The 26,718-nt window shown below is 39.7% G+C and overlaps 1 protein-coding gene across 4 annotated transcripts; it reads right to left on the reverse strand.

Moving 5' to 3' along the window:
• Nucleotides 1-2,415: 2,415 nt before the first annotated feature.
• On the reverse strand, nucleotides 2,416-10,146 carry LOC111873408 (transforming growth factor beta regulator 1). 4 transcript variants are annotated; one of them, XM_023868093.2, is made up of 7 exons: nucleotides 9,934-10,146; nucleotides 9,551-9,662; nucleotides 9,007-9,141; nucleotides 8,019-8,161; nucleotides 6,707-6,852; nucleotides 3,550-3,781; nucleotides 2,416-2,859 (listed from the first exon to the last, which is right to left on the reverse strand). In XM_023868093.2, exons 1-7 carry the CDS (start codon nucleotides 10,060-10,062, stop codon nucleotides 2,680-2,682), a joined length of 1,077 nt encoding a protein of 358 aa, XP_023723861.1. In that variant the 5' UTR covers nucleotides 10,063-10,146; the 3' UTR covers nucleotides 2,416-2,679. The 4 variants fall into 4 exon arrangements, with proteins under 4 accessions (XP_023723861.1, XP_023723864.1, XP_023723863.1 ...); XM_023868096.1 differs by having other exon boundaries at nucleotides 9,843-10,026; XM_023868095.1 differs by having other exon boundaries at nucleotides 9,551-9,708; nucleotides 9,843-10,026.
• Between the last annotated feature and the right edge of the window lie 16,572 nt (nucleotides 10,147-26,718).

Consider the following 26,718-nt stretch of genomic DNA (forward strand, 5'->3'; position numbering starts at 1 on the left):
ATGGAGTAGCAAGGGGTTATACTAGTGTTTTCACCAACATAGTTCAGGACATTATATTTACTGAATGTTTCATTCTTTAAAATTCTTATGTTTGTTAACCAAATGCAACATTTAGAATATTTTCAAATTCTGGCCAAGGCAGTTGACAAATGAAAGTCATATGACATTCTGTATAGAGCTAAATCAAGAAATACAGTTTTTATATAGAAGTTTTTTATATTAGAAGTTAAAGATCTGATGGTATGAAACACTGATGTTGTGTCTAATAACTTTCAGATAGTGAGAATGGACACTTGCAAAAAATACGAGGAGTCGCAAATAGTACTGGTAAAGCCGGCTTTCATGTTGCAGACTTCCAATCATACATGTGTTCTGTTATGCCACTTTTAGATAATGTAAGCTTTTAGTCCAACATTAAAATTTAAGTTTTTTAATGGTGTAGCATTGTGTTCTTTTGTTCTGGCGATCATAAGATCAAATACTAGTTGTTTTGCTGGTGCTTGGTCACCCTGAACATTCATTATCTTCAACTGACACTCGACTGGCCTTGAAACGTGAATGCCATTTAAAAACCACTGTCGGGCTTAAAGAATGTTCTCCAGAAGCCCCACAAAGCATTTCATGGGTTTCAGTAGCAGATTTACCGAGCTTCATGCAAAACTTTGTGCAGACACATTGCTCAATTTTACCATACATCACAGACAAAATGAAACACGAAGTTGAAAAAGCACTCATATAGAAACAGTGCGTGTTCACAGAGTGGTCTCACGTAGCAGACTAATGCAATAGGCATGCAGAAGTGTGACCCTGGCCACCCATTTTATCTTTTTTTTCACTGACGCAGTTACAACCACAACAGTCTGGGAACATTCTGATAGTGGACATGTGATGAACCTGAAACATATTTTTCATGTAAAATAAATCCTGTAAAACGTAACCTACAACCAACATTTTCTTCTGTAAATGCATTGAAACCATTAAAGGGCTAAGCAAGTGCATACATATTAAATGAATATTCACTTGATCGTGACAGCATTCAGAGCTTCTCATTGCAGTTACAGAGATTTGGAGAATAATAGTGCCTGATTTCCCTAAATAAGTTTGTAAATATGGTAATCTATGGTACTATCACAGTTACAAACTCATAACCTATGTACTGTTTTAATAATATCAAAATATGTAATTATTTTAAAATTAAATTACCTTTGAAACAGTCTACCATTTTGCCACAGTAGCTTTTTTTGACATCTTGTCCTTAAGTTTATGCTGCCAGTATCTAATGTAGAAGATGGATTTTAGTAGCATTGTATGTTGAAATCCTTACAGCATTTTGACATATATTGCAGTGAAGTGTCATCCAGTGAAAGTATAAGTTATTTATTTACTAAGGAAAAAGAGTAGTAAACCTATTAGGAACTTTTGCATAGATGTGAGGCATTTATTTTGTGGCATTTCTAATCTTTTATTTACAGGTACATGTAGTAGACAGTTTTTATTTTTATCTGAAACAGTTTGCAAGAAAATAAAAATTGAACTCTGTTAATAAACTCAATTTCATTACAACTTATGCACTTTCTTGCTAGTTGCATATTGAGGATGAAAGAAAAATGGAAATTCAACATAAAGAAACAAAAACCAGGAAATAATATTAAAACACGAATAATTAACATGTATAGGATTTGAGGTTCTCACAACAGTGCTTATGAAGAGTTCTGTCTTCTGGGATAAAATAATATATATTCCATTAAAAATCAACTGATGTTTCAAAGGAATATGTCACTTGCACCTTCAGGGTCAAAGAATAAGCCAGGCAAGATACCATCATAAAGCAGATAGCTCAAGGACGAGGCAACATGCTCCTTTGAAACATCATTTGACTTTCAACAGGCTAAATGGTGTTATATCCCAGAAGACAGAGCTCTTCAATTTAATACATTTTTTAAAATAAGATACAAAAGTTGCATAGTAGATAACTAAATACTGTGTTTGTGTGTGAAATGTGGCATGGTAGATCATGAACCTATGCAACGTGATCATATAATTTCCAGACTGCATTTTTTTTCTTTGCAATCTCCACTCTATTCCATGCTGTCCCCTTTGAAATACTTCCTGCAACTAGATGCAGCAAGTCCAGTGATTGCACTTTTATTGTAAGCTTTTGCAGAAGTATTGAATTTAGAACTGGAAAATGCAGTCTGCAATTGTTCTGGATTTGTGATGTCATAAAATCTTTTCTCCTTCAGTGCCATTTTGTGTGGTGGTGGTATTTATTAAATGTTAAATTGAGTGGAATATGTTTCTCAACGATAGATGTGAATTTGATTATACAGTGCATTAGATTACATGGAGAGCAGAACTTGTTTATGTTGGGAAGTTATGACAGGCAATATAAAAAGCAATTCTATTTCCTGGATATACCATAAAAGAGATTACTTTATTAATCATACAAGACGCTGGCAATATTCCAGTTCTGTCAATTTCATCATGATACAAATTTCTGTATTATAAAATCATACCTTAAAAATCTTGCTCAATTTCTCTTTAAATAAGAGTCTTACTTTCTGGTAAAATTAGTACACTCACTCATGTTACTTCTGATTGCAACTAAGTTCTATTGTAAACACTGACTTGAAAAAGTTGCTAACAATATCAACTTAAGTGTATGAACTTTCACATCAATCAAGACATAAGCAGGTCTCGAAGAGTGGCGCTGGAGCTACTCAGCAGTTGCTCTGAAGGCTCGTCTTTTATCACTGACACCATATGTGATTTGCTGAAAGCAATACTACGCTGTAGGGCATCAAAATTTAATGAAGGATCGTTCTCTTCCATTAGAGGTTCTCCTCCTGACCGGCTTACCTGGAATAATTATTGAAATGTATGTGTAACAAATTATGAAAGAGTCTTCATTTTCTATAAAATAATATACAGTTGTTTATATTGAGGAACTTTCCAACAGGGATTTTGAACATCCATGCCAAAATCTAGTCTATAAAAATAGTACATTGCATCATGAGTAAAACAACTAATGTTAAAGCTTAGTTGGAATAGCCTGTCATTAAGAAAATTAAACCCAGTTTTCTTGAATGTGGCAGAGATATGTATGAAGTAAATCATTCTTTGCAGTGATATTTATTTTGGTGTTTGTTCATTTATGGAATTGAACTTATGTTTATGCCACAGTGGACCATATACTGATAAACCTGGAAAACAGAAGTTACAGAAAACATATAGAAGAGGAGATTATTTATTGCAAGACCACCATAAAGAATTGTGACAGCCAGTAACCGCTTTAAGAGAATGTAGGTTACATTCCCTTCTTCAAGGCCAGCCATTTCATTTGGTGTTTTTAGACATGTTTCCAATCTGCAGAGCAAAGGGCTTTAGACAAACACTTTAAAAAGAGGCCATGACTTATTCTATGCAGCTGGTCATATCAGTGTTTTATTTTGAGTAGAGGACTAAATTTAACATACAAACTGAGGTTGACATACTCTGACATGAAGAAGGCAGTTTAGCACCTTTTTATTCTTTGCTTTAAATTCTCACCTCAAATCTACTCCACTTATATAGGGAACATTTTCTGGTTCCTGGTGAACTCTGAATCAGGTTCTGAATGGTTGGATGAGACAATCCAAAGAATTCTGGTCCACGTCCTTTTGTGTTGACAACTTCCACACCAACAGCACGGTTGATGTGCCGCAGAAGCATGGAGTGACACTCCCTGGCAGAATTGCCCACAAGAGGTGCATCCAAGTCACTGTCTGCCACAATTTCAAAGCTAGATGTGAAGACAAGAGACTATGAAAATTATGCAGCACCAGAATACTAAATTTTGCAGATTTAAATTATTTTAATCTTTTAAAGTTTGTAGCAATAGTGCATTTATTTATGTATCACCTACTGTCCATGATAAATTTATTACATATGTCACTTAAGGAACAAAACTTTCATGCTTAGCTGACTCAGTATAAACTGTTAAACAGCGAAAAAGCTCTTTAGTGTGATGGATTATTTATGGTCAAAATATGGATTTTAATGGACAAGAGAAAAATATGAATACTGTGGCATATTGGCTCTATGCAGGAATTGCTGAGCCACAGAGGCCTCGGGGCACCCGCGCAACATGAGAGTTGCGGATTTTATTGGTACATTGCTAGGCGACAACTCTGTGAACTCTTGGATGGCGCAACAGGAAGTGCAAGTGACGTTGCATACACCTACTCATCCCGCTGCTGTGCGACGCTCGGTAAACACCCCTCCCTGCTAGGCTGTGACATCACGCAACAGTAGGGTGTGCATTGCTAGGCAATGTGTTTTCTACGTGGTCCGTGCTGAGCCTATATAAGGAGCAGCGAACACTATTGAGGCAGTATTGAGTATGAGTATTGGGAGTTCACAGAAGACCTATGAAGATTTAAAATGTGATTTAGAAGACTTTATGTGTGTGACGCAACAGTGGATTGTAAGGTGTATGTAAATCAGCGATAGCGCTGTGTATTAGAGTGTAATCAAGAGAGTGCGTGTATCCAAGCTGGTAATAAATCCAATCATCTGAACTAGAACCCATCATTTTGTCACGCATACCCCCCTACACATGACAATACTTACAGAGGCAGCAGGTTCATCCAAAACCCTGGTGGTATCTATCTGCCAACTATAAAACATCACATTCCATAATTATGTAATCTTAAAATATTTCAGTGTTTAAAAAAATTGCTCTTTTCAGAACTGCTAGGACGATTACTGTATAACCGAGTATGAGACTTGTCTTACTACATGGCATGGGCTCTTCCATGTGTGGTAAAGAATTTTTGCTTTTATGGAACACAAAAGTTCATTACTCTGCTCACAAAACTCTGCCACAGAATCATAACCTGAGCTAGATCAATCTATAGATCTGCCAATAAAAAATGAGTCCATATGCTATATGCAATAAAATCTATGGTTGTAGAATGACTATAATATTAGTTTTCTAATTTGATTGAGATTTAGAGTTATTTTATCTTTTTCCATTGATCTCACCATTGACCTTCCCTTCTGAATTTAGTCTGCTCCCAAATAAATTTGTTTGTTTGTTTTAACCAGTGTCATTAGCTTTTACTGTGATGTTTATGTGTCTAGGTTTCTTGAAATCCTCATACCCGTTCTTGTCCATATTCATTTTTAGCCCGTGCTCATTCATAATAATGTTCCCCTGATTCAATTTCTCTTTGACTTCTTTTCCTCTTCCCCCAAATCAACATATGTAAGATTTCTTGTTTTCTTGTCGGGTGTTTTGTTCTCTCCTCCAACTAAAGACGCGGTTTCATCTGTCATGATGGTGAAGGACACTACCTTATCCCACTCCAATATTTGATTTGAAACTTCCTGACCTTCCTAATTTTGTTTTAAGATAATTTGTACAATTGCTATATACGATGGGGTACCCAAAAGAAACCGAACTAATTTTTTTGTGGGCAGAGCTTTTGTAGTACTGCGTTTTGCCGCTATGAGCACATAGAGCTAACATTCCTGAGTCGATAAGCTGACTACCGTTGCTTCAGAAGGTAAGGACTAGTTTCGGCAGAGTTTATAGTGACAACTGTTTTGTGTGATCGTCGTTTTTGCAATGGCCCGCACACATGAAAATGTTGAAAAAATTCGTGAATCATCAAGGAAGATCGACGACGGACCATTGAAGAAATTGTGGAGCTGTCGGGAGTGACTTGGAGCTCAGTTCAGCGAATTTTGACAGAAGATTTGGGAATGAAAAGGGTGGCTGCGAAATTCGTGCCACGACTGCTGACTGCTGAACAAAAACAAGGTCGCGTGGAAGCATGCTGTGCTTTGAAAGAAGAGTCCCGAAATGTTCAAAACTTTTTTTCAGCGTTTTGCTGATGTTGCTGAGGTGAAGGAAAAAAACGATGGAGGCGCTGTCAAGCATCTCAAAAGATGAATTTAGACAATGTTTTGAAAAATGGAATAAAAGACTAGACAAGTGTATTAGTGTAAGTGGAGAGTACTTTGAAAGGGATTGAAGGTTTGTGCTTAAAATTTGAATAAATAAGTTTAAAAAAAAATAAGTTCGGTTTCTTTTGGGTACCCCCTCGTATTAAGAATATACTACCACAGTCAATAAGTTCTTGAAATGGCCACAAAACATCATACAGGAATTTACTGCCAATATGTTTCAGCAAAGTTTTTGGCAGCTATATCAGCATTGGCAGACTTGAATTGTGATCAACGGCAACTATTCTGGGGGCCGATGTGGATCTGCGTAAGTGTATGTGAATACTTTGTAATATGATGCAATAAAACCACATTCCACGAACTTAATGACTCTACCACATATAGGAAACTTCATAATATTGATGGGTGTTTTCCATTATGTCCATGGTAGGAATGAGGAAACCAACAGGAAAGAGACAGAAAAGTTACAAGAAAATTACATTTATATATATTGGATAACAAAGGTAATGGCTTCGGCCTAGATTTTCATAGTAAAAGTAAAATATGTATAAAGATAATCTGGCAAAAAGACTAACAGATAATTAAACATAATATATTCCATCATTCTGTTAAGATTCAATTACAACATACATAAGGAGTAAAGCAAGAGATTAACATCCATTCCAAAAACACATCAGTGGAAAAAACTTTCTCATAGCATGAACAGCTTTCAGACTTTGCAGATAGAAAATAAGTCAAAACATTTGCTATGTACCTGGGTGCAGTTCCCCCATCCACAATTTTACAAGTGTATACACATTTTCTTTCTGGATTTTTAAGACTACCATATACTCGAGTGGAGCAGTATCCTACTGGGAAAATGAGATCTTCGGAGTGGTAGTCAGGTCTGTCTGAAACAACCTGCACATTAAAACAAGCAGATTGAAATCAGTGTACATGAAGACTAATACTGACTATTTACTTATCTGCAAATAACTGTGAAGGAAGCATTAGAAAAGTAACCTTAAGTCATCTGACATGTTGGTGCATTCACACTATTTTGCTTGAGGCAGCTGACCATTCACCTCCATCTGGTCTGGAGGTCAAGAAAGATGAAGCTATAATTACACACCCCTATATGCCCTCATGGCACAGTGCTTAACTAATTAAGCATAGGGATAACTTTACAGTATTTTGCTTCCAACAAGTCCACAACTGTCAGTCTAATGTAATAGTTACTTCATGTGTGAATTCCTTAAAATGAATTTATGGGATTTACCAAGAACTGAATAGGAGGCAATTATTTTTTCAAACATGTGAAGTTACTTGCAAAAGCAAGTGCAAAAAAAGCATCTGATGAAACTATACCCCAATGATTGCATTTAGGCAGTCCACCATATGGATTTGCAGAAAGGTGTACATGTATGTTGGGAATTAGGATGAGACTAGTTGGCTCTCCTTCATTACAACCATTCTTTTTAGATACTGGTAGGCTCACAATTAGATTTCCAAAAAGAAGAGAAATCTTCACACATATTGACCATCATGGTGATATATTTTAAAGTTAATTGGTCACCTATGAATATGTTAAGTATCAAGAAGTACTTTTATCAGCCATTTTCTAGTATCCCAAAAGACAGCCATGCACACTTGTCAGAAATAACCTAAACCCTACTCATATTTGTTTACAGGCATTACATACTTATGGAAGTTACCAATTTGGGAGCTGAAGACAGGTCTGAATGATAACTTTGGACCTTGGGGCAGTGTGGAGAAATGTTATGAAAATAAACAGTTATCTTTGCACTAGCCCTTGAGGTTAGTGTCTGGTTATATATGGGAAGAATATTCCTATACGTAGTTCATGCTGAAGACAGACTAACCAAGTGAGTATTCTCAAGCTGGGCAGCACATCAGATATCATTCTTTCGGTCCATTTCTATCTATTAATAACTTGAAGTACAGGATTTTAATCATACAAGTATGTAGGTAAACTACTTTTAAAAATCCTCAAACAGTATCACTTAAAAAATTAAGTGACCCGATGCTATGAAAAGTAAAATGATTGGGAATAAAATGTCTCTTACCTCTCCCAAGCTATGCACTGTCAATCCTCCAAGTACAATTGGGAAAACTGGACGACCAGTTATATCAAGAGGAATTGGATGCACTATTTTCTTTGTTTTTGTTGTATTACTTTTTTTCACTTTTGGATTCATTTTGATAGTCTCTGGGAAAGAAATAAAAAAAAATCCCTTTAGCTGTTGAAATAACTGTAATTAGTGTGAAAAAGATCAGTATGACCAACTGACATGTATGATAAGTACCAAACCCTATGGAAAACCAGTCTCAGTTAAGCAGCTTATGCACTTTCCTATATGTAAATCTATTAGAGGTTTTAAAATGTATCAGTGTTGATGTTAGTAAGCAAAGGTTTAATTTTAGAAAAATTACATTTTTCAGCATGTCTCTTATAAGATAAGATTAGAGCAAACAATGGAAAGTTCTGCATGTACCTCTTCTGTATAACCTAGTCCAAATATAATGAACATTACAGAACCTTAAAGATGAAATAATATTGCAGAAATACTGATCAATAATTCTCACCACAGAGTTTTAGATTGCCATTTCATGTTACAGATTACCAAAATGTAACTGTAGGTATGAGAAGAGTGCAGAAATATTGACTGATATATTATCCCAGCATACAATGGAAAATTATGCCAGGATAATACAATGGAATACATCAACTCCCCATGTTTCAACATGCTGAATTATTGGCAGATTGAGAATCTGACAAATATTCTGCCTACCAAAGCACTGGCTTCATTTAAAATGAAACTGATTTAATAAAGAGTCTACAATTGGTAGCATACAATTTATTTATTCCTATTCTTTTTCCCCCATTTTGCATTCAAGTCAGACATCACCTTCAAATGGTCCAGACTTTTTCTCTATACTGATTGCTTTTTTACACAAGCTCTGCAAAATTATAACAAACTGCTGGTTTGGTGCCCACTGTATAGGGCAGGAAGTGTAAAACGTAAGATATTATTCTGCATAAAATATGTATACCTAGAATTTCAGATGTAACTCTCTTCTTGGTTGACGTTTTCTTAGCTGATGAACTTGTGTCTGAGGTAGCCGAAGGTGGGCTCAGTCCGGCTGTTGGAAGTTTTGGGGTGTGGATTTGCAACTGATTGTCTGTTTCTGGAAATACATTGCAAATTTTCGCAGTTTTTATTAAGTATACTTAATTTGGCTTTTTTAGTTGATCTTTCCAACAAACCAATATTCATTTTGGATTCTTCAGCACATAATTTCAGAGATGGTTTGATTATAGTAATAACTCTTTAAGTGATCTAATACTTCCATTATTTTCATTTTGTATCGTTTAAGTATGCATATAATGTACATAAACCTCCAAATGGACAGCCATTTCCATATAGTAGCAACAAATTAGGGAAGTGCACAATTAATGCCCAGAAGACATTATGATAACAACAAATGCGTAAAGTAATATTAACTACTTGCAAATCCAACGGGGTTTCTTGTACTGCAGATTATGATGACTCCTAACATCTGACTGAAAAAGGTTAACTCGCCATGGTATCTGTACCTGCAATCGCCTGAAGATGATAAAGTTTCTTGAGCAAGAACCTTCTTTCTTCCTTCACAATAAGAATTTTTTCTTGCATCTGAGATACTTGGTCACAGAGAGCTGCATTTTCCTATGAAGATGTGGATCACAGTTGATAAGTGATAGTCACTAAATACCTGCTCAAGTAATTCAACAAATAAAGAAAATATTTCGACTGCATTACTGAATAATCACCCGCGAACTAGGTTACAGATTATTATTAGGCTACTAGGTTTATAAAATGTTATTTGAATAGAATATTTATTCGCACCTCAATTACTTGGGGTATTTGCGCCCTTTAACCAAAAGTGTTAGGATTTCGTAAGTACAACTGCTGAAGGCATAATATTCATAGTACTCACAAAAACCAAGTCTTTGATTATTCTTTTAATTTTATTGTATTTCTTCTTATACTTTATGTTTACGGCAGATCCAAGTACACCTGACGAGTTTTGTAAGTATCCATATCCATCAGAAAACACATAAGCCATCTCAGTTTACACAAAAATGTTTTGCAGTGAAAAGAAATACAAAATTACACATTCGTACGCTTCCAGAGCAACATGTTTATTGTGACAATAATACCAACCGTACAAAAATATCGTGCGCCAACACGGGTGGTAACATTACATTTATTTACCACAGTGGCGCAAGTTAAAAGTAGGCAGGTCAGGCAACGAAGAAATACTAATTAGTAACGTAAGTATAGACACACTGATGAAATGATAAATATTGTTTTCAAGTTGATGATTAGTACATAATTAAATATTTTGCTACGGTTTTGAGGATTAAATCGGCCAGTCACAGATGGCATACAGATTTTCTCCGACTTTATGGACAACAGTTTCATCATCTTTCCGCACAGAAACGTTGTTTCCTGGATCACATCACAGAGAACCACTAGCACGGCGGACAGAGTTAAAATCTGAAGTTGAAGGCAGTATGAGCATGCCAATGTCTAAATATAGAAGCTCCCAATAGAGATTGCACTCCCGAGCACATCCCACCTTCTACACAGCCACAGTTTTCTTTTAGCCTTTGTGGGAATCGCATCACTTAACAACCATCGTCGGAACTAGGTAAGTACTAGCCGATATTATATATCTGTTCTGTAGAAGTCTCCCTTTCAGTTCGTATCCAGTGATTAAATAGGCGATGTACAGCAGTAAAGCGAGCAAGACCGGTGGTTTCTGCCATAGCTTCGCAAGGGAAACTTGTTGAACGCCGAACTGTACTTGGCGGAACACTCTTAAGGTTAGCATATATCAGAGAGGATATACTATACACAAGTATCTATAAATCGGATATAAGGACGAAGTGAGTTGTCAGAATAATAAAATATTTTTGTTCGATTACGGATCTTCAACAATAGGATAGTTACACAAAAATGCAATTTTGTTTGGTAATGGCTACTAAAAAAATAATTATTATGCTACAGTTTTTTAAAATTCTGATTTGTTAATGCATCCATTTGGAAGCTTAAATCGGGGCTTGTTGTATACCAATTTGGTGTACGATCTGGAAATACTATAGGCCTACCATGTGCTGAAATTATCGATAATTGTGCCCTTAACATTTAGTTGCCCGTGATTTTGAAGCGTGAGAGAGCTGATAACAATAACAGAGCATCGCGGTTGAGTAGTCAGTATTACTGCTTCGTATTCGAGAGGTTCCTGGTGAATATCTCAGCTCGGAGACCGGCTATCCTGATTGATTTTTCGTAGTTTTCCTCAGTCTTTCCAGTAGCATATCTGTATATGACATACCTTAAATTAAGTCACAGCGGCCTCCTTAAACATCCTTTCCAATTTATCGTTCACAAATCGTTCGACGCTGTACAGTTTAATTGAAAGCGTCTCGAAATAAAAAAAAAGTAAAATTCTTGTGCTTGATTAGCTAAGCACCACGCCATGAAGTCATATGTGGGAGTGGAGGTATAACTCCACCATTCTTGACCTCTGCATTTGATAGAGGTGAGTGGTCACGCCCCTACCACTTTACCCCCGGGGAAATAGCCCCCGGTACCCGTTGTATAGGATGATGAATGGGCCCCAGAGCCGATCTGGACGCTTAGGAGAAGAGAAAAGTTTTGCACTGCCGGAAATCGAACCAGGGCGTTCCAGTCCATAGCCCGTCGCTATACCGACAGAGCTATCCCACCTCAGGTCTCTAAATAAAGCATAAATAAATAAATAAGTAATATATGATATAAAACGTACATTTTACCACACAAAATATTGTTACTATGTCACTGCGAACTTTTGATTATTAATCTCTCTTTAACGGTAATATCTGTAGACCTGAATGTATCTACTTTTGCCACACAAAGAGACTCAATTATAATATTTCATTAAAAATAATATCTACCGCCGTAAGTAAGCATTTAATATGATATGATGCAGACTGTGCAATAAGCTCAAGCGTTTAGTCGCCTGTTTCTCACAGCGGCAGCCAGGGTTCGAAACTAGGTCAAATCGCGTGGGATTTGTGGAGGACAAAGTGACACAGGCGGTTTTTCTCCTGCCAGTTGTCATTCTACCATCAGCCCTACATTCATTCATCATGTTATTATCCGACACCACACAAACTTGATGCTGGTAGCGACGTAAAATAACAGATATGAATGTTTTGGATGGATTAACTAAAATAATGGTGCTGAAAAGGTCCTTGGCGTCATTATACCTGAGAATGACAAGTGCGAAGCTCAGTGTTTGCATTTCACCTTCACGTGTTACGCACTTTCACATCGAGGTAGCTCGAATTGCTGTCAAAGCTGAAGTGTGAAAGACAATACTCAGGGTAGCGGGTACCACCTTAAAGTCATCAGTAGTTCGGTAGTCACGAGTGTTTGGACTAATTATTGGACATCTTCAAGAGAATGTGAACGTATTTAGGTTAGCCGTAAGATGCCCTTCATAGCCCATTATAACGTGGTTTCTTTTTCCCCACCAGTAGACTTATGGTCTATGATTTCTGCCATGAAGGCAGCGCGTTAAGCACATGCGGAATCTTCTTTCTTAACTATTTTAAATATGCATATCCCTAGGCATATAAAACCTATAAACCACGTAGTTTGCTAGCGTGGATTAAAATCTTGGACATTTTCCATCGTCTGGTTTTATTCTTAAAAAATCCTTTTAATATTAAACCTTGAAGATGGACACGGTCCAAGATGTTAAAACTAACCGTCGTCAAAACACTAAAAATTTAGTCAAATACTTGACTTAACAAATGTGTCTGCTGGTTCTCCATGTGTGTGTGTGATTGTTTATTTGTTGTAGTGAAACGTACAAGAAAAATGCTATTTTATTTCCATTAAATCTTTGTGGTAATTCTCTTCCAAAGTCTCTTAGTAACAGACCAAGCGACTGTGTTTGCATGTGTTACACATGTATTTTTCTGTTAAAAAGAATGTCTGTGCTGTAAGTGCCCAGTTAACTGTACTTATGTAAATAACTCCTCAGACAAGTCATTTAAACATATAAAAGTATAGTAGGAGTGGCCAAACTTGCTAAAAGTTCGGGAGCCGCAGGCAGACGTGGATTGGGTGGCACAGGCGTTTAGGTACACTCTTTTCACTATGCTGATCTCTTATGTTTAAAGCGCTCATAAGAGAGGGATTTTTTTTTTTGCGAGCCTCACTAACGGTTCAAAAGAGCCGCATGCAGCTTGCGAGCCACCGTTTTGCCACTTTGTCTTATAGCTACTACGAAATGGGTTGTATATTATTGGCAGATGTTACAGTGAAATGTGTCCGTAAGGTTCAAAATCACTGAAGTTCAACCACGTTTCTTTCGGCTCAGCTTCTCATCTGTGAGGCTGCACAGTTTTCTACGTTGTGTACATTATATTTTGCTTTCGTCACTCTGGCCTCTTGGAACTCAGAATTAACTTCGGGAATTATGAATCTTACAGATATGCTACAAGCAGGAACGTCGCGGGTTCAAATACCGATGGGGTCATAGGATTTTCTTTTAATTTAATTCCAGCCGCACTGTGACCCTATCGAATTTCTTAATAATCCGTTGGGCGATTCTCGTGTCGTGGCATTCGGTTCGATGGACCAGCCAGCCATACGGGCATACATAAGCGAACAGATGCAATTTGCAATTTCTGTCTCCAGACTCGCAATTTAATTAGGAAGTGAATAATATAATGGTCTGAAATGTTTTGTATGGGTTCATGGTAAGCTACTTAATTTTTCTTTTTTGGGGGCCAATCATTTACTTATCGAGAACCGTTTTTATAGTTTTCTGCCCCTAGTGCGGTCATAATACACCGACAACAGGGCAGTGAAAATACGATAGCTCGTGGGAAGTGTGTTCGCTTAAACAGCTCAGAGGCAGACCTGGTGCAGAAGTTCATGTTTGGGTGGATTCCAATTCTAATCTTATCCTGAAGCCAATATTGCTATTGACATTTCCTTCGTGGTTTTCCCTGTTCTTCCCTCTTTTCCATTTATATCTTGATGTACCGTTCATAATTAGACTAATAATTTTAAAAACTCTTGTTCTGCGCTGTATATTTTCATTACGTGAAACAGCGTCATTGAGTCCCAGGGCATTAATAATAATGTTATTTGTTCGGAAATAATAATTACGTCGATGCTCTTATCTTCGAATGATTGGTGTCAGGACTTAGTAACGTAAACTGGGAGGAATGGAAGAGGGAGTATGAAGGTGTAGGTCCCTATATTCTTCGTTATTCCAGATTCCCCCGTTCTTGACTTTGGCACTAGATGGAGGTGAGTGTTCAGCTTCACGCCCCAGTCGCTTTACCCTTGGGGATAGAGCCCCCCCCCCCCCCCCTTTCCCATTGGTAGGCCTTTCCCATTGGATAGGCGGCTGGGTGGGCCCTTGGTTTAGGCATTCAAAAGCTAATGGGGAGAGGAATTCACAGAGACAGACAGCATGGAGATCGCATAACTTACTTACTTACTCGTGGAGCTAGCCCTTCTGGAGGACCCGCCAAATCTGCAGCTACTCAAGAATTTCCCAGCATTTTATGGAACCCGAAGGTTCATCACCGTGTTCACAAGAGCCCTCCACTGGTCCCTATCCTGAGCCAGATCTATCCAATCCATACCATCCCATCCTATCTCTCTAAGATCCATTCTAATATTGTCCACCTACCTACGCCTTGGTCTTCCCTGTGGTCTCTTTCCTTCTGGCTTTCCCACCAATATCCTATACGCATTCCTCGTCTCCCCCATTCGTGCTACATGACCTGCCCACCTCATCCCCCTTGACTTGATCATTCTAATTATACTTGGAGAAGTATAATGAAGCTTTTCATTATGCAGTTTTCTCCAACCTCCTGTCACTTAATCTCTCTTCGGTCCAGATATTCTCCTGAACACCCTGTTCTCAAACACCCTCAGTCTATGTTCCTCCCTTAATGTCAGAGACCAAGTTTCACACCCATACAGAACCACAGGCAAAATTATAGTTTTGTATCGCATAAACGTACTTTAATTTCTTCAAAATAAGGAAAGTATGCTAAAATGGGTTCTTCTTTGTTTATGAAAGAAAACAGACCTAAATCTAGGCTTTGCAGACCAAGAAATGGCTTCGGAATATTTTCAAATTTGAGTATCTAGGAACACTATTAACAGTATGGAAATGACATCCAAGATGCAATTGGGAGAAGAATAAATTCTAGAAATTTGGGTTATTATTCAGTTTCTCTATCACAACGAATATATATGGTTTATCCCATATACGCCCGTAATTCGTAATCAAAACCAAAGATCAGCATATACAAATAAAATATTTTCACACTTGTTTTTATGTGAAACGTGATCTCTGAAGGACGTGAAGTACAAATGCTTAATAGCAAAATGTCCAAGAAAATATCTGAGCTCGAGAGCAGCTGCATAGAGAACAACTCATTCATACAAGTCATCTTGACCAGCGTTTCTCAACCGCCGGGCCCTCGTCTTATAGAAAGAAGAATTTACCGGGACGCGGTCTGACAAATTTTCAGAACCACTGATCTAGACAAGTAATGAATACATATATAATTTTGGTGCATAAATGTCTTGGAAAACACCCACTTGAAAGAAAGAGAAGAAGATTGGAGGATAAAATTAAGAGAGATCCTAAAGAGATAGGTTGTTGTGGTAGGGGGTGAACAGAACTGGACCAGGATCCTATTCAAGAGTGGGTGAGATTTAGTGTGAAAACTAAAGGTGCCGCTGGACTTATTTAACTAAGCTCCACGCTATGAAGTCGTTTGGGGGAGTGGAGGTATACCTCGGCATTAGATGAGGGTAGTTGTCAGCTTCACGCTCCTGCCGCTTTACCACCGAGAAGACAACTCCCGGTCCCTCTTATGTAGGAGGATGGGTGAACCTCAGAGCCGGTTTGAACATTATGGAGAAAAGAAAAATCTCTTGCTCCTCCTGGGAATCGAACCACAATTTCTCGGTCGTCCAGCCCGTCCCTGTACCGACTGAGCTGTCCTGGCACCTAGGCAATAATAGCGGCGTCGAATTTTCGGGTTCTGAAACCACAACGCTCTTGTAATGCTTGTATTGTGAGAGTGATGAATGCGAACAGTTTTAAGTAGGCCTATAATCTCCGCTGTAAGCAGGTGCTTCTAGATAGACCTACTGGGGACGTTACTGGGAATGTTGATGACATACTGCATGTCCTTATAGAGATAAGCAGTCGTAAGTGTTTGTATAATCATAAACTTGAAGTGCTAAATAGCAAATGGGTTTGGTTTAGCACAAGAGAATGAGACATTCGAAAGTGAGACATCCGTGAGCGATGTATGCCCATACAGCACCTTCTTCAGTTAGTTCAGCCTTCGTAGCTGTCGTGTTTGCTTTGAATTCCACCGAAGGACAACCACCATGACTTATTCTGATAGTCTATGATGCCGAATGTATGCATTTTTAAGTGCGTTTTGGAAAACACTTCGAGAACCACGTACTATGTAAGATTTGAGGTTTTCACGGCGGTGACTATGAAGAAAGCAGTCTTCTGGGATTTGGCACCGTGTATATGTGGTGTTAACTGACGTTTCGGAGGAACGTATCACCTCCATCTTCAGGGTAGAAAGAAAAATATAAGAAATCCGCAGGCGAAGAGACCGTGAGAACCGGTAAAAGCAGTCTCACGGTCTCTTCGCTTGCGGATTTCTTATATTTTTCCTTCTACCCTGAAGATGGAGGCGATACGTTCCTCCGAAACGTCGGTTAACACCACATATACACGGTATCAAATCCCAGAAGACTGCTTTCTTCACAACCACGTACTAGTTTTCGTTTTTTTTTCCTTTCCGCAAGTAACAGGATCCAAACAACCTGGCCGACTTCAGAAAAGTTCTGTCCGATAGACCCACACTAAACTTCACCCGTTGTCCTTCGCCACTTGATTAATTTTAAGGATAACAAGAGTCTAAACTTCGTTACGTTTATGTTTCGAGTCTTTTGACGGGGTTTAATGAAGTTCAATGTAAGATTTTATTATGTAACCGCCCCCCTTCCTTTCTTTGTACTTATGCTGGCTCCGGTAGATCACTTAACTCTTCTCAGGTTCATGTCCCGGCAATAACTGAGACAACCGTTAGCTGCACCTTTGAAGGCAGTTCGCCTGATTACTTTAGACAAACATGAGGAGTGCAGCCCAGTCACGGTTCACTCTGATTAATTTAAGACGCCAAGCCCCCCCCAGTACAGATATCTTGCGGGAGCGTCCCTTCAGGACCAAGAAGTATTTGAATTGACGACGTACCTCCCAGAAAAGAATTCGTCTCCAATTTGCTGATTTTAACTAGGCAAAGTTATCATGCAGTCATCACAAGCCAATCACGTAACGACTTTTGACAATAAAGCAGTTGTCAATTTATAGAACTCGGACTCCCACATGTGAAAGCAGTTACGTTTTTCAGTTCAGGGTTCCCGCTACACCCATCCGAGGACAATTTATGACAGCTACGCATGTTAAAGAAATTCACGCCTTCAAATATTACAAACTTGCCTCCCATGGTGACCTTGTCCCCTTCCGGTCATTCAAACTGAATGTTATAATAAAAGGCAGTTGTCTTCAGTCCGGATACGTGGACAAGTCGTAACTCGCCAATAAATCAGTCACCCCCTCCGAAATGACTAAAGAGGACAACAGCGTCCACGGAGAACTGTAACATGTTAGCACTCTCACAATTATATACGAGCATTAATCGCCTGCAAGTTTCGTTCAGTGTAATTAACATTAATTGCCGAGCGAACAAACGAAAATTTGGTCTTATCTTTTAAGACATTTGACAGAACTTTGGGCCTAATAACTTTTATAAGGTAATTTAATAGAAGCCGATCACAGTGGCCGCGTGGTACGAAATGCTTTCGTCCTCTCAAACGCTGGGGTCATGGGTGTGAATCCCACGTGCATGGGTGTCTGTTTATTTTGTGTTTTGTGTTGTCCTGTGTGGGTAGCGACCTTGCAACTGGCTGATCAGCCCTTTCAAGGAGTCCTCCGTCAAGAAAGGGGAAAAAGAAAATGAATTTTATAGATAAGATGGCAGTCTTTAGTCAGTTTTACACATTATGTCTGTCAAATTTATAATGCATTATTTGCAATGAGTATTATGCTGTAAATAGGTACTATCGTGACTACAATGCGATTACTTCTACTGTCGAAATCCAGATCAAGTTCATATGCCAGAACCTATTGTTCGTGACCTCACATCTCATATGTATGACGTCATAGAAGTCCCATGTGCTACAATTTAAACGATTCCCTATATGATTACACAGTTAGAGCCATCCTTACCAAGTTATAAGAAACTTGAGAATGAGAATAGTAGGCTAATTGCTTTCATGTGATTTTACTTGTAATTTACAACAGATGACCACGACCCCCATACACCTGCGTGTTGTAGTGATTAGGTGCAGGGGAAACTATGCCGTGTTAATGCTTGCACCGAAAAAGCGTTCTGGCTGTTTAGAAATACAATAATTACGCTTTTTGAATTGCATTTTAATATTAAACTGGATCTTGGCCGCGCCATAGCTCAAGCGGTTAGTTGCTGGCTTCCCACCGCGGCGGCCTGGGTTCGTTCCCGGGTCTGTTCAAATGGTATTTGTGGTGGACAAAGTGGCGCTGGGTCGGGTTTTCTCCGAGTACTTCGGTTTCCTCTGCCGATCTTCATTCCACCAAATTCTCCATCATCATAATCACGCGGGGCAGGCTACAATAGGCCAATCAGTGGCCGCCGTGCCGAGTGGACCCAGTTGGACTCCATCCCCCACTAAACAAAAAAAAACTGGATCTTGGAGAAATAGGATGGGGTGGTATGGACTGGATTCATCTGGCTCAGGATAAAAAAACTGGATCTTGGAGAAATGGGATGGGGTGGTATGGACTGGATTCATCTGGCTCAGGATAGGAACAAGTGGAGGGCTCTTGTGAGGACGGTAATGAACCTTCGGGTTCCATAAAATATTACGTATATCTTGAGTAGCCAACTGACTGATGATTTCTCATGAAGGACTTAGCTACATGGAGTTAGTTCGTTAGTTAGAACTTTATTTGACTGATCAATGGGGAGAAAATGTTGGTTAATATCGAAAACAACAAAGAGTTACGTTTAGTAGCCTGAAGCGCATTTCACGTTCCTTGAGAAAACACAATTTTTCTTTTAGTAGGTTATCTTGAAACGTTCTTCTAGGTATCCTTTTGTCAGCTCGCAATATTTCGATGTCAAGTGTTTCCATAGGAGCTGACAGCGAAGTTCCCACCAACATAAAGAGAGAATCCTCCACTTTGTTACAGTTGTTAGTCTCCACTTGAAACTGAAACGCTTGTGCCTTTAGCGCGGCGCCGCGGCGTTTTTGGATAGTTTATTTTGGATAGGGAAGTTGCGATAAAACATCCCAATGAATGTGGAATGTGTTGAATAAAATGAAGTAAAGAATACTTGGGTGGGAAACCAACGTAAAAACATGACATTAGGTCAAGTGTAGCAAGGTAGGGAAGAACGCTGACACAGTAGGTAAATCCGTTATAACATAACAGTAAATGTATCGGTCAGACGCTTTTTTGGGGGGATTATTACGTTTTCGCACTACGATTTTCGAGGCACGTAAGAGCTATCTTGGGAACGCGTGTTTGGAGAATTTGATCACGGCAGATGTTACACGCTGGCTGGGAAGTACTTTCTGCTGCAGCTTTCTGGCCTTCGGCGAGCACTCTCTAATCTGTATTAACCGTGAAATTTCTAAATTTGGGTGCTAATAAATGATTAGACCGAGACGATACATCATGTAGGAATGAAATCTAAAAAACGATATTAGATGTTGTTAGGCTAGTTCGACCGCCTCTGTGGTCTAGTGGTCAGAGTTCGTGGCTACAGAGCCAGGCGCTACCAGATTTTGTGAGAAGTAGTGGGTCTGGAACTGGGTCCACTCAGCCCTGTGAGGATATTTGAAGAGCTGTTTCAAGGAAATGGCGGCTCCGGTCCAGAAAACTGAGATTAACGGCCGTGGGGATCCGTTGCGCTGACCACGTGACACCCTCTATCCGGAAAAGTTGGCATTAACTTCGCCGACAAGCGGCGGTCGCTCGGTCGATATAGTTCGCTTGAGGACTACAGGCTACAGAGTTTCTTTTTTTTTAGGCCAGTTCGCTGGGCATTACTGGTGAAGCATGCAACCATCTTTTGTAATATTGTTCGAGTACATAGCGAACATAGTGGTGCATTATTTCTTAACCACAAGGGATTACAGAGAAGGGTAGTGATGTGTGTTTCAGTTCTACAATACCAACGTTCCTTCTCTGGTTCCGAAGAGTAATGAGAGACCCTCGGAAATAAATTACGAGTTCCGATTTTCCTTTCATTTTCACCACTGTTTAGGAGCCGGGGTAGCTCAGTCGGTGTAGCGACTAGGCTACGGGCCTCGATTCCCAGTGGGGGAAAGCGTTTTCTCATATTCACAGCGCCAAGACCAATTCTGGGGCCCATCCAGCCTCCTGTGTGTAACGTGGCAGGGGCGCGAAGCTGTCCGCCCTCCACCTGAGATTGATGGAGTTATATCTGCACTCCCCCAACACGTCTTCATGGCGTGGTGCATAGTTAATTAAGCTCAGGGATGTCTTTACTTTTTCTGTCCAAGGCCACTGATGATGATCCACTATGGGTAACGGCAGTATCGTGTGACCAGATCCGAGGGTCAGCAGCGGAGGTTCGGACTGACCCTTGTGTTGTCCTTACCCATTGCCCTAGGTCACTGCAGAAGTGGAAAACGCAGACCTTGAAGGATGTTTCTGACGTGTTCTGTACTGGTTTAAGTGCATACACTGTTAGTCTGGTCTGGTAGTCTGGTCTGGATGTAGAGACGCAATTTATTTTATTACTGGCGCCTCGAGGCGTCTGCTTGGGATATAATCAACATTGTTTCAGTTCAGCGATACATGAGTGTCCCTCCTCAGTCTTGGTAACCATTAGCTGAAATGGGCACGAAAGATCAAGAACTAATCTGTCGCAGTATACCTTGGGGACAATCAACAAGTTATGGATATCATGTGTTTGTCATATCGCTGTGGTTCTCTTTGCATAAGTTGGTATTTCTAACTGACTTCAGAACAAACAGATCTCGTCACTTTCCTAAAAAGCGTCAATATTCATAGCTTAATGTTATTTTGTTTGTGAATATTGTAAAAGTAAAGTAAAGCTATCCCTGTAACAGGCCATGAAGGCCCATAGGGTTGTGAGACGTTGAGGTTCCCACATTATCTAGACAATCGGCTCAAAGATGGCGGTAATGTTGTCAGCCTTACGCGTCGGCCGTGCTTTACTCCCCAAGAAAATTATTTAATTAATTCCTGGTACTCATTTCTGTTAGAGGCTAAGTGAACCTCAGAGCCATAGTGCGGCTGGAAGGATTAGGTCAATTGAAAAAATCGAATGACCTCATCGGTATTGTAGCATAGTGCTTAACCACTACGCTACCGCGTGCCCCTTGTGAATAATTGTATCCAGTACTATGATTACGTATATAGTAGGAATTCATTTATCCGACATACTTGGGGAACAGGTTTGCCGATAAGTCGATTTTGCCGATAGATAAAATAATGACTTACGATAAGTAATTTTAAAGTGGGCTATGATATAAAAATAAAACAATAAAATGCGTTTACAAAACACCGCATACAATGAAGTTTACAGCACAGTGTTTACTGCCTCCCAGTTCTAGGAGCTGATCCAATATTAACATTTTCCTGTGGGAGATCAAGAGTATGAAATATAGAGCTGGATGGTGTTGCAAGGTTCTATTTTGGAATCCCTGCAGTCTACTCATTTGTTTATGCCTTCAAACAAGTCTGTATTATGTTTATTTTAATGTTTGTTTCAAGCTAATTAACTTCGTCACCCCCCATAGCCTATACCCTCTCCACCCCCCACCCCCACCCCCAAAGGTTACATAACATGAGAATATTATCATAGATCTTAAGTAAGCAAATATTATAGGATTCAGTTTGTTGCGGCTCGGGCTCGAGTCAGTGATGTGTTAGTGGCTTACCGAGAGACATATTAGTCACTTGTCCGTTCTCTTTCGACCCTGACAGTTGGAAAACGTGATGTTTCTTGAAATGAAGTGAACATACAGACGTAAAATGGTTATCGTTATATACTCCGTGGTTTTCGTCCGCAAGAGAACTGTACCGACCGCCGCTTGTCGGCGAAGTTAGCGCCAACTTTAGCGGATAGAGGGTGTCGCGTGGTTCGCGCAACGAATCCCCACGGCCGTTAATTTCGGTTTTCTAGACCGGAGCCGCTATTTCCTTAAAATAGCTCCTCAATTATCATCACGAGGCTGAGTGGACCCCGTTCCACATCCACTATTTCTCAGAAAATCTGGTAGCGCCGGGAATCGAACCTGGTCGTTATCGTTAAGGAATTTGTAGGCTAGAACGGAGGTTGATTTTGTCAGTATACTACGAGTTCGATGACCGGGAAATCGGGGTTCGATTCTCGCCAGGAACAGTAAGACTTCTCCAGAACTTCCGGGCTGGCCCTGCGGTCCACTCAGCCTCCTATTCCATGGCTACCGGCAACTCTTTCCCTCGGGGGTGGGGGGGTAATGCGGCTGAGGTTTGAAGTTGACCACTTATCTGCACGCAGTGCCGAAGTTGAGAATGTGCGGAGCTATCTTGCACATCGCCATACGTCTTCATAATGTGGTGATTATTCTTCTCAGCTTAATTGTAAGCTGTCGTTTATTTTAATGAAAAATTATTTTTAGAAGAGTTTCTTGAAATGTTTTATATATTTCAGCAGGCCTATTAGATGTTACGATTGGATTGTGAGTATGCAAAGCGGAGTCCTTAGTTTTATACATGTACATATATATGTATATACATATATGACGTCATTTGAGGAGGAAACAGTAAACAGTGATGTGCATTTGTGGTTCTTACAGCAGTTGCTACGAAGATCTCTGACTCCTGGGGTACAACGCCGTGTAGTAGGGTGAAAGTCTACCGACATTTCGGAGTAACCTGTTGCCTCCATCTTCAGGGTAGAAGAATAAACCGAGCGAGAAACCAGCGGGAAAGCTGGTAGCAAGCTGGTATCTTGCTCAGCTTATAGTTGGACCCTGAAGATGGAGGCGACATGTTTCTCCGAAGCGTCAGTTGACTTTCAATATACTATACTGCGTAGGTTGCGCCATAGCTCAAGCGGTTAGTCACTGGCTTCCCACTGCGACTGCCCGTGTTCGATCCCGGGTCTGGTCAAGTGGGATTTGTGGTGGACAAAGTGGCGCTGGGTCAGGTTTTTTTCCCAGTACTTCGGTTTCCCCTCCCAATCTTCATTCCACCAATTGCTCCACAATCACCCTCACCTATCATCTGGGGCTGGTACAATAGGCCAGAAGTGGCCGCAGTACAAGGGACTTAGTCCCACCCCACTAGCAATAAAAAATATGCTATACTGCGTTATATGCAAGAAGACAGAGCTCTTCATTGATGTAAATTGTTAAGTCTTTAGCTTTTATAACAACTTGTGTACAGTAAGGAGAATGTTTAGTTGAAAACTGATTGGAAATGGCAGGTGATACAAGGTGATTAAGAAAATTTGCCTCTGAAACAGTTTACAGAATGATAAAGAGAGATATATTTATTCATCTAAAAGTCATATTGATATTATAGCTGGAAGGAATACAAATAGGTTAGAGGCCGATTCACAACGCAGTGTTTCTCAGTGCTTACTATGTCTGCTTCACTTTCTGGGCAGTCATTATACAATTAGGCTACATACATACATTTAGAACATGCAGATACATTTATATATAACAAAATGTTAGCAATATGTCATTTTAAAATTATTACATTTACTAATGTACTGATTATAATTTTATTTAAAAAATTTGAACTAAGGAAGGTCCACGTAGTTCCGAAAGATTTTTAATAGGAAGGTTAAGAGAGAAATGATTCAAGATCTCCTGAAAGACATATGAACTTAGAGAATCACTCACCGTAGTCATTCCCAATCAACACTGAAATCAGGCAACAGAATCACTCTCGTCACTGCTGGTCTGTAGAAAATAATCATGTTATTATACCATAATTAGCCTCTTAATATAAATACGCTTGAAATTAAATATTTGCTGCATTACAGTTTAGAGTCTTCCATCTTTTCGTCTTCTACGCTATAGATTATTTTGCGCTGTAGCAAGTAGTCTGTGTGACAGCGGATGATAGGGTGATTGATGGATGAGGAATTGGAAGAAGCGACCGTACTCTAATCGAAGTACTCTCTCGGAATTTGCCTGGAAAGTCTGCGGAAAACTACGAAAAAGTCAGTCAAGATAGTCTTTGTTCCACCCGAGATTCGAATTGAATATCTTCCGAATACGAGTCCGGAGCGTTACCGCTAAACCGTCCCATTCGATCTCTCCTATATTCATTCATTCATCAATGGCTGTACAGCCCTTTGTTGGGCCTTGGCCTCTTCTTCACTTTTGCTTATATTTTTTACACATACGGTAGGACTCCTTGGGTGAATGATCAGCCCGTCGCAAGGCCTCTACCTACACACAAGACAACACAAGCACAGAATAAAAGCATACACAGACATCCATATCTTGAGTGGGATTCGAACCCACGATCCCAGTATCCGAGCGAGCGAAGACAGTTTATGCCTTAGACCGCGCGGCCATAGTGACTGGCAGTCTCGCCTATAGATACCTAAAAGCTGAAATAAAGAGCCTCCTATCCATCCAGTGGGTACCGGGGCTCTTTCCGCGGGAGTAAAGCAGCCGGGACGTGAAGCTGACCACTCACTTCCAACTAGTGCCGAGGTCAAGAATACGTGGATCTATACAACCACTTCGCATGTGCCTTCGTGGCAGTGCTTAATTACGAGTAGTTAAGTATAGGGACAACTTTGCCTTGTAATTGTACATATTGTTTATATGGATATGAAACTCTTGTATATTATTAGATCCAACATAAAATTCAAAACTATTTCTTATATAAGCCTGTATTTTGATAGTCATTTTAGTGTTACGCAAAAAGAAAGAATTCATGTCTGACTTTAAATACAGTAATTCTGACTCGGTTCTTCGAATATACCTTTTCAGCATGTTGATAAACATTGTCTAATCATTATCATGACCAGAAGTAGGTTAATTCCACAACTGGGTAGAGACGTGCAAAGCGTTATGTCGAAATTACATTTCTTTCTGATTTTTTTTCCTTGGCACTACAGCCCCAGTGGGCCTAGGCCTACCTCCATGAACTTCTTCGTTCACTTCGGTTTTTATAGATCTTACACATTCGGTAGGACTCCTTGGGCGGGTGGTCAGCTCGTCGCAAGGCCTCTACCTGTACACAAACACAGAAAAACGCACACACACAAACTAAACATACATGCCCTGAGTGGGATTCGAACCCACGATCCTGGTTTCCAAGCGAGCGAAGACAGTACATGCCTTAGACCGCTCGGCTACCGTGACCGGTTTCTTTCTGATTAAAGAAACAAATAACTTTCAATCTGTTAGGAAGAGAGTTATATCCCTGCAGGCTTGCCCTGATGCTACTTCTTGTTGTGAACGGAGCGCGAATTAAACCCTCCTTTAAAATATTCTGGTTAAAACCACTCGAGTACGCAAGTTTCCCTTCTTTCTAGTCGAGCGGTGGATGAACTTAAAAATAGAAATGCACCCTAAAAGTTGACAGGATGTGCTTCTGAAGCGTATCGGCCCTGCCACTTGGGATTTTGACTGCAATTACAACACCCGGAAGTGGAACCAGCACTACGAAAATAATCATCCACTTGAGTTTTTCAAAATGCTTCACATAATGGAGCTGTTTAAACGCCTTTACACTGTCAGTGGTCTTTCACCTTGTGTATGAAGAAGCTGGTTCGTAGTTGAGGTTATTTAATGTCGTATGAGATGATAAGGTGATTATGTACGTACTGTGAAGTGCAAAGGACTGAAAAAAACTGTACTGTTCAACCAGTCTCTTGGAGGGACTGAGCAAAACGACAACGGCTTGTATTTTGATGGTTGCTAATTATGAATTTGTCTTATTTCATCAAATGTAGATTAGAAAAGACCGACTCTGTGATCTAGTGATCAGGGTTCCTGGCTACAGATCCAGAGGTCCCGGGTTCGATTCCCGGCTCTACCAGATTTTCTGAGAAGTACTAGGTCTTAAACGGGGTCCACTGAACCTCATGACGATAATTGAGGAGATGTTTCAAGGAAATACCGGCTCCGGTCTAGAAACCCGTGATTAACGGCCGCGGGGATCCGATGCGCTGACCACGCGACACCGTCTATCCGCTAAAGTTAGAACTAACTTCGCCGATAAGCGGCGATTGCTCGGTCGGTATAGTTCGCTTGCGGACTAAAACCACTGAGTTTATTTTGTTTTTGTATATTAGAAATATCAACTTAAAATATAGATTATTATGGTATAGTCTCAATTTTACTCGATTTATTTGAGTCAGATACGTAGGTCTGAGGCATTCTCACTTTTCCTCTGTAGGATGAAGATATTGGCAACAGAGTCATGGTTAAATTATCGTTAGATTTGCAGTATATTGGTCGTAATACCTGAAAAATATTTCACGATCCACTCATATCACAGTCCATCTGTTCTGACAACATCTGATACCAGTATCTTAATTTT

The sequence above is a fragment of the Cryptotermes secundus genome, unplaced genomic scaffold (genome assembly GCF_002891405.2).
Source record: "Cryptotermes secundus unplaced genomic scaffold, Csec_1.0 scaffold22, whole genome shotgun sequence".
In the NCBI taxonomy this organism is placed as follows: domain Eukaryota; kingdom Metazoa; phylum Arthropoda; class Insecta; order Blattodea; family Kalotermitidae; genus Cryptotermes; species Cryptotermes secundus.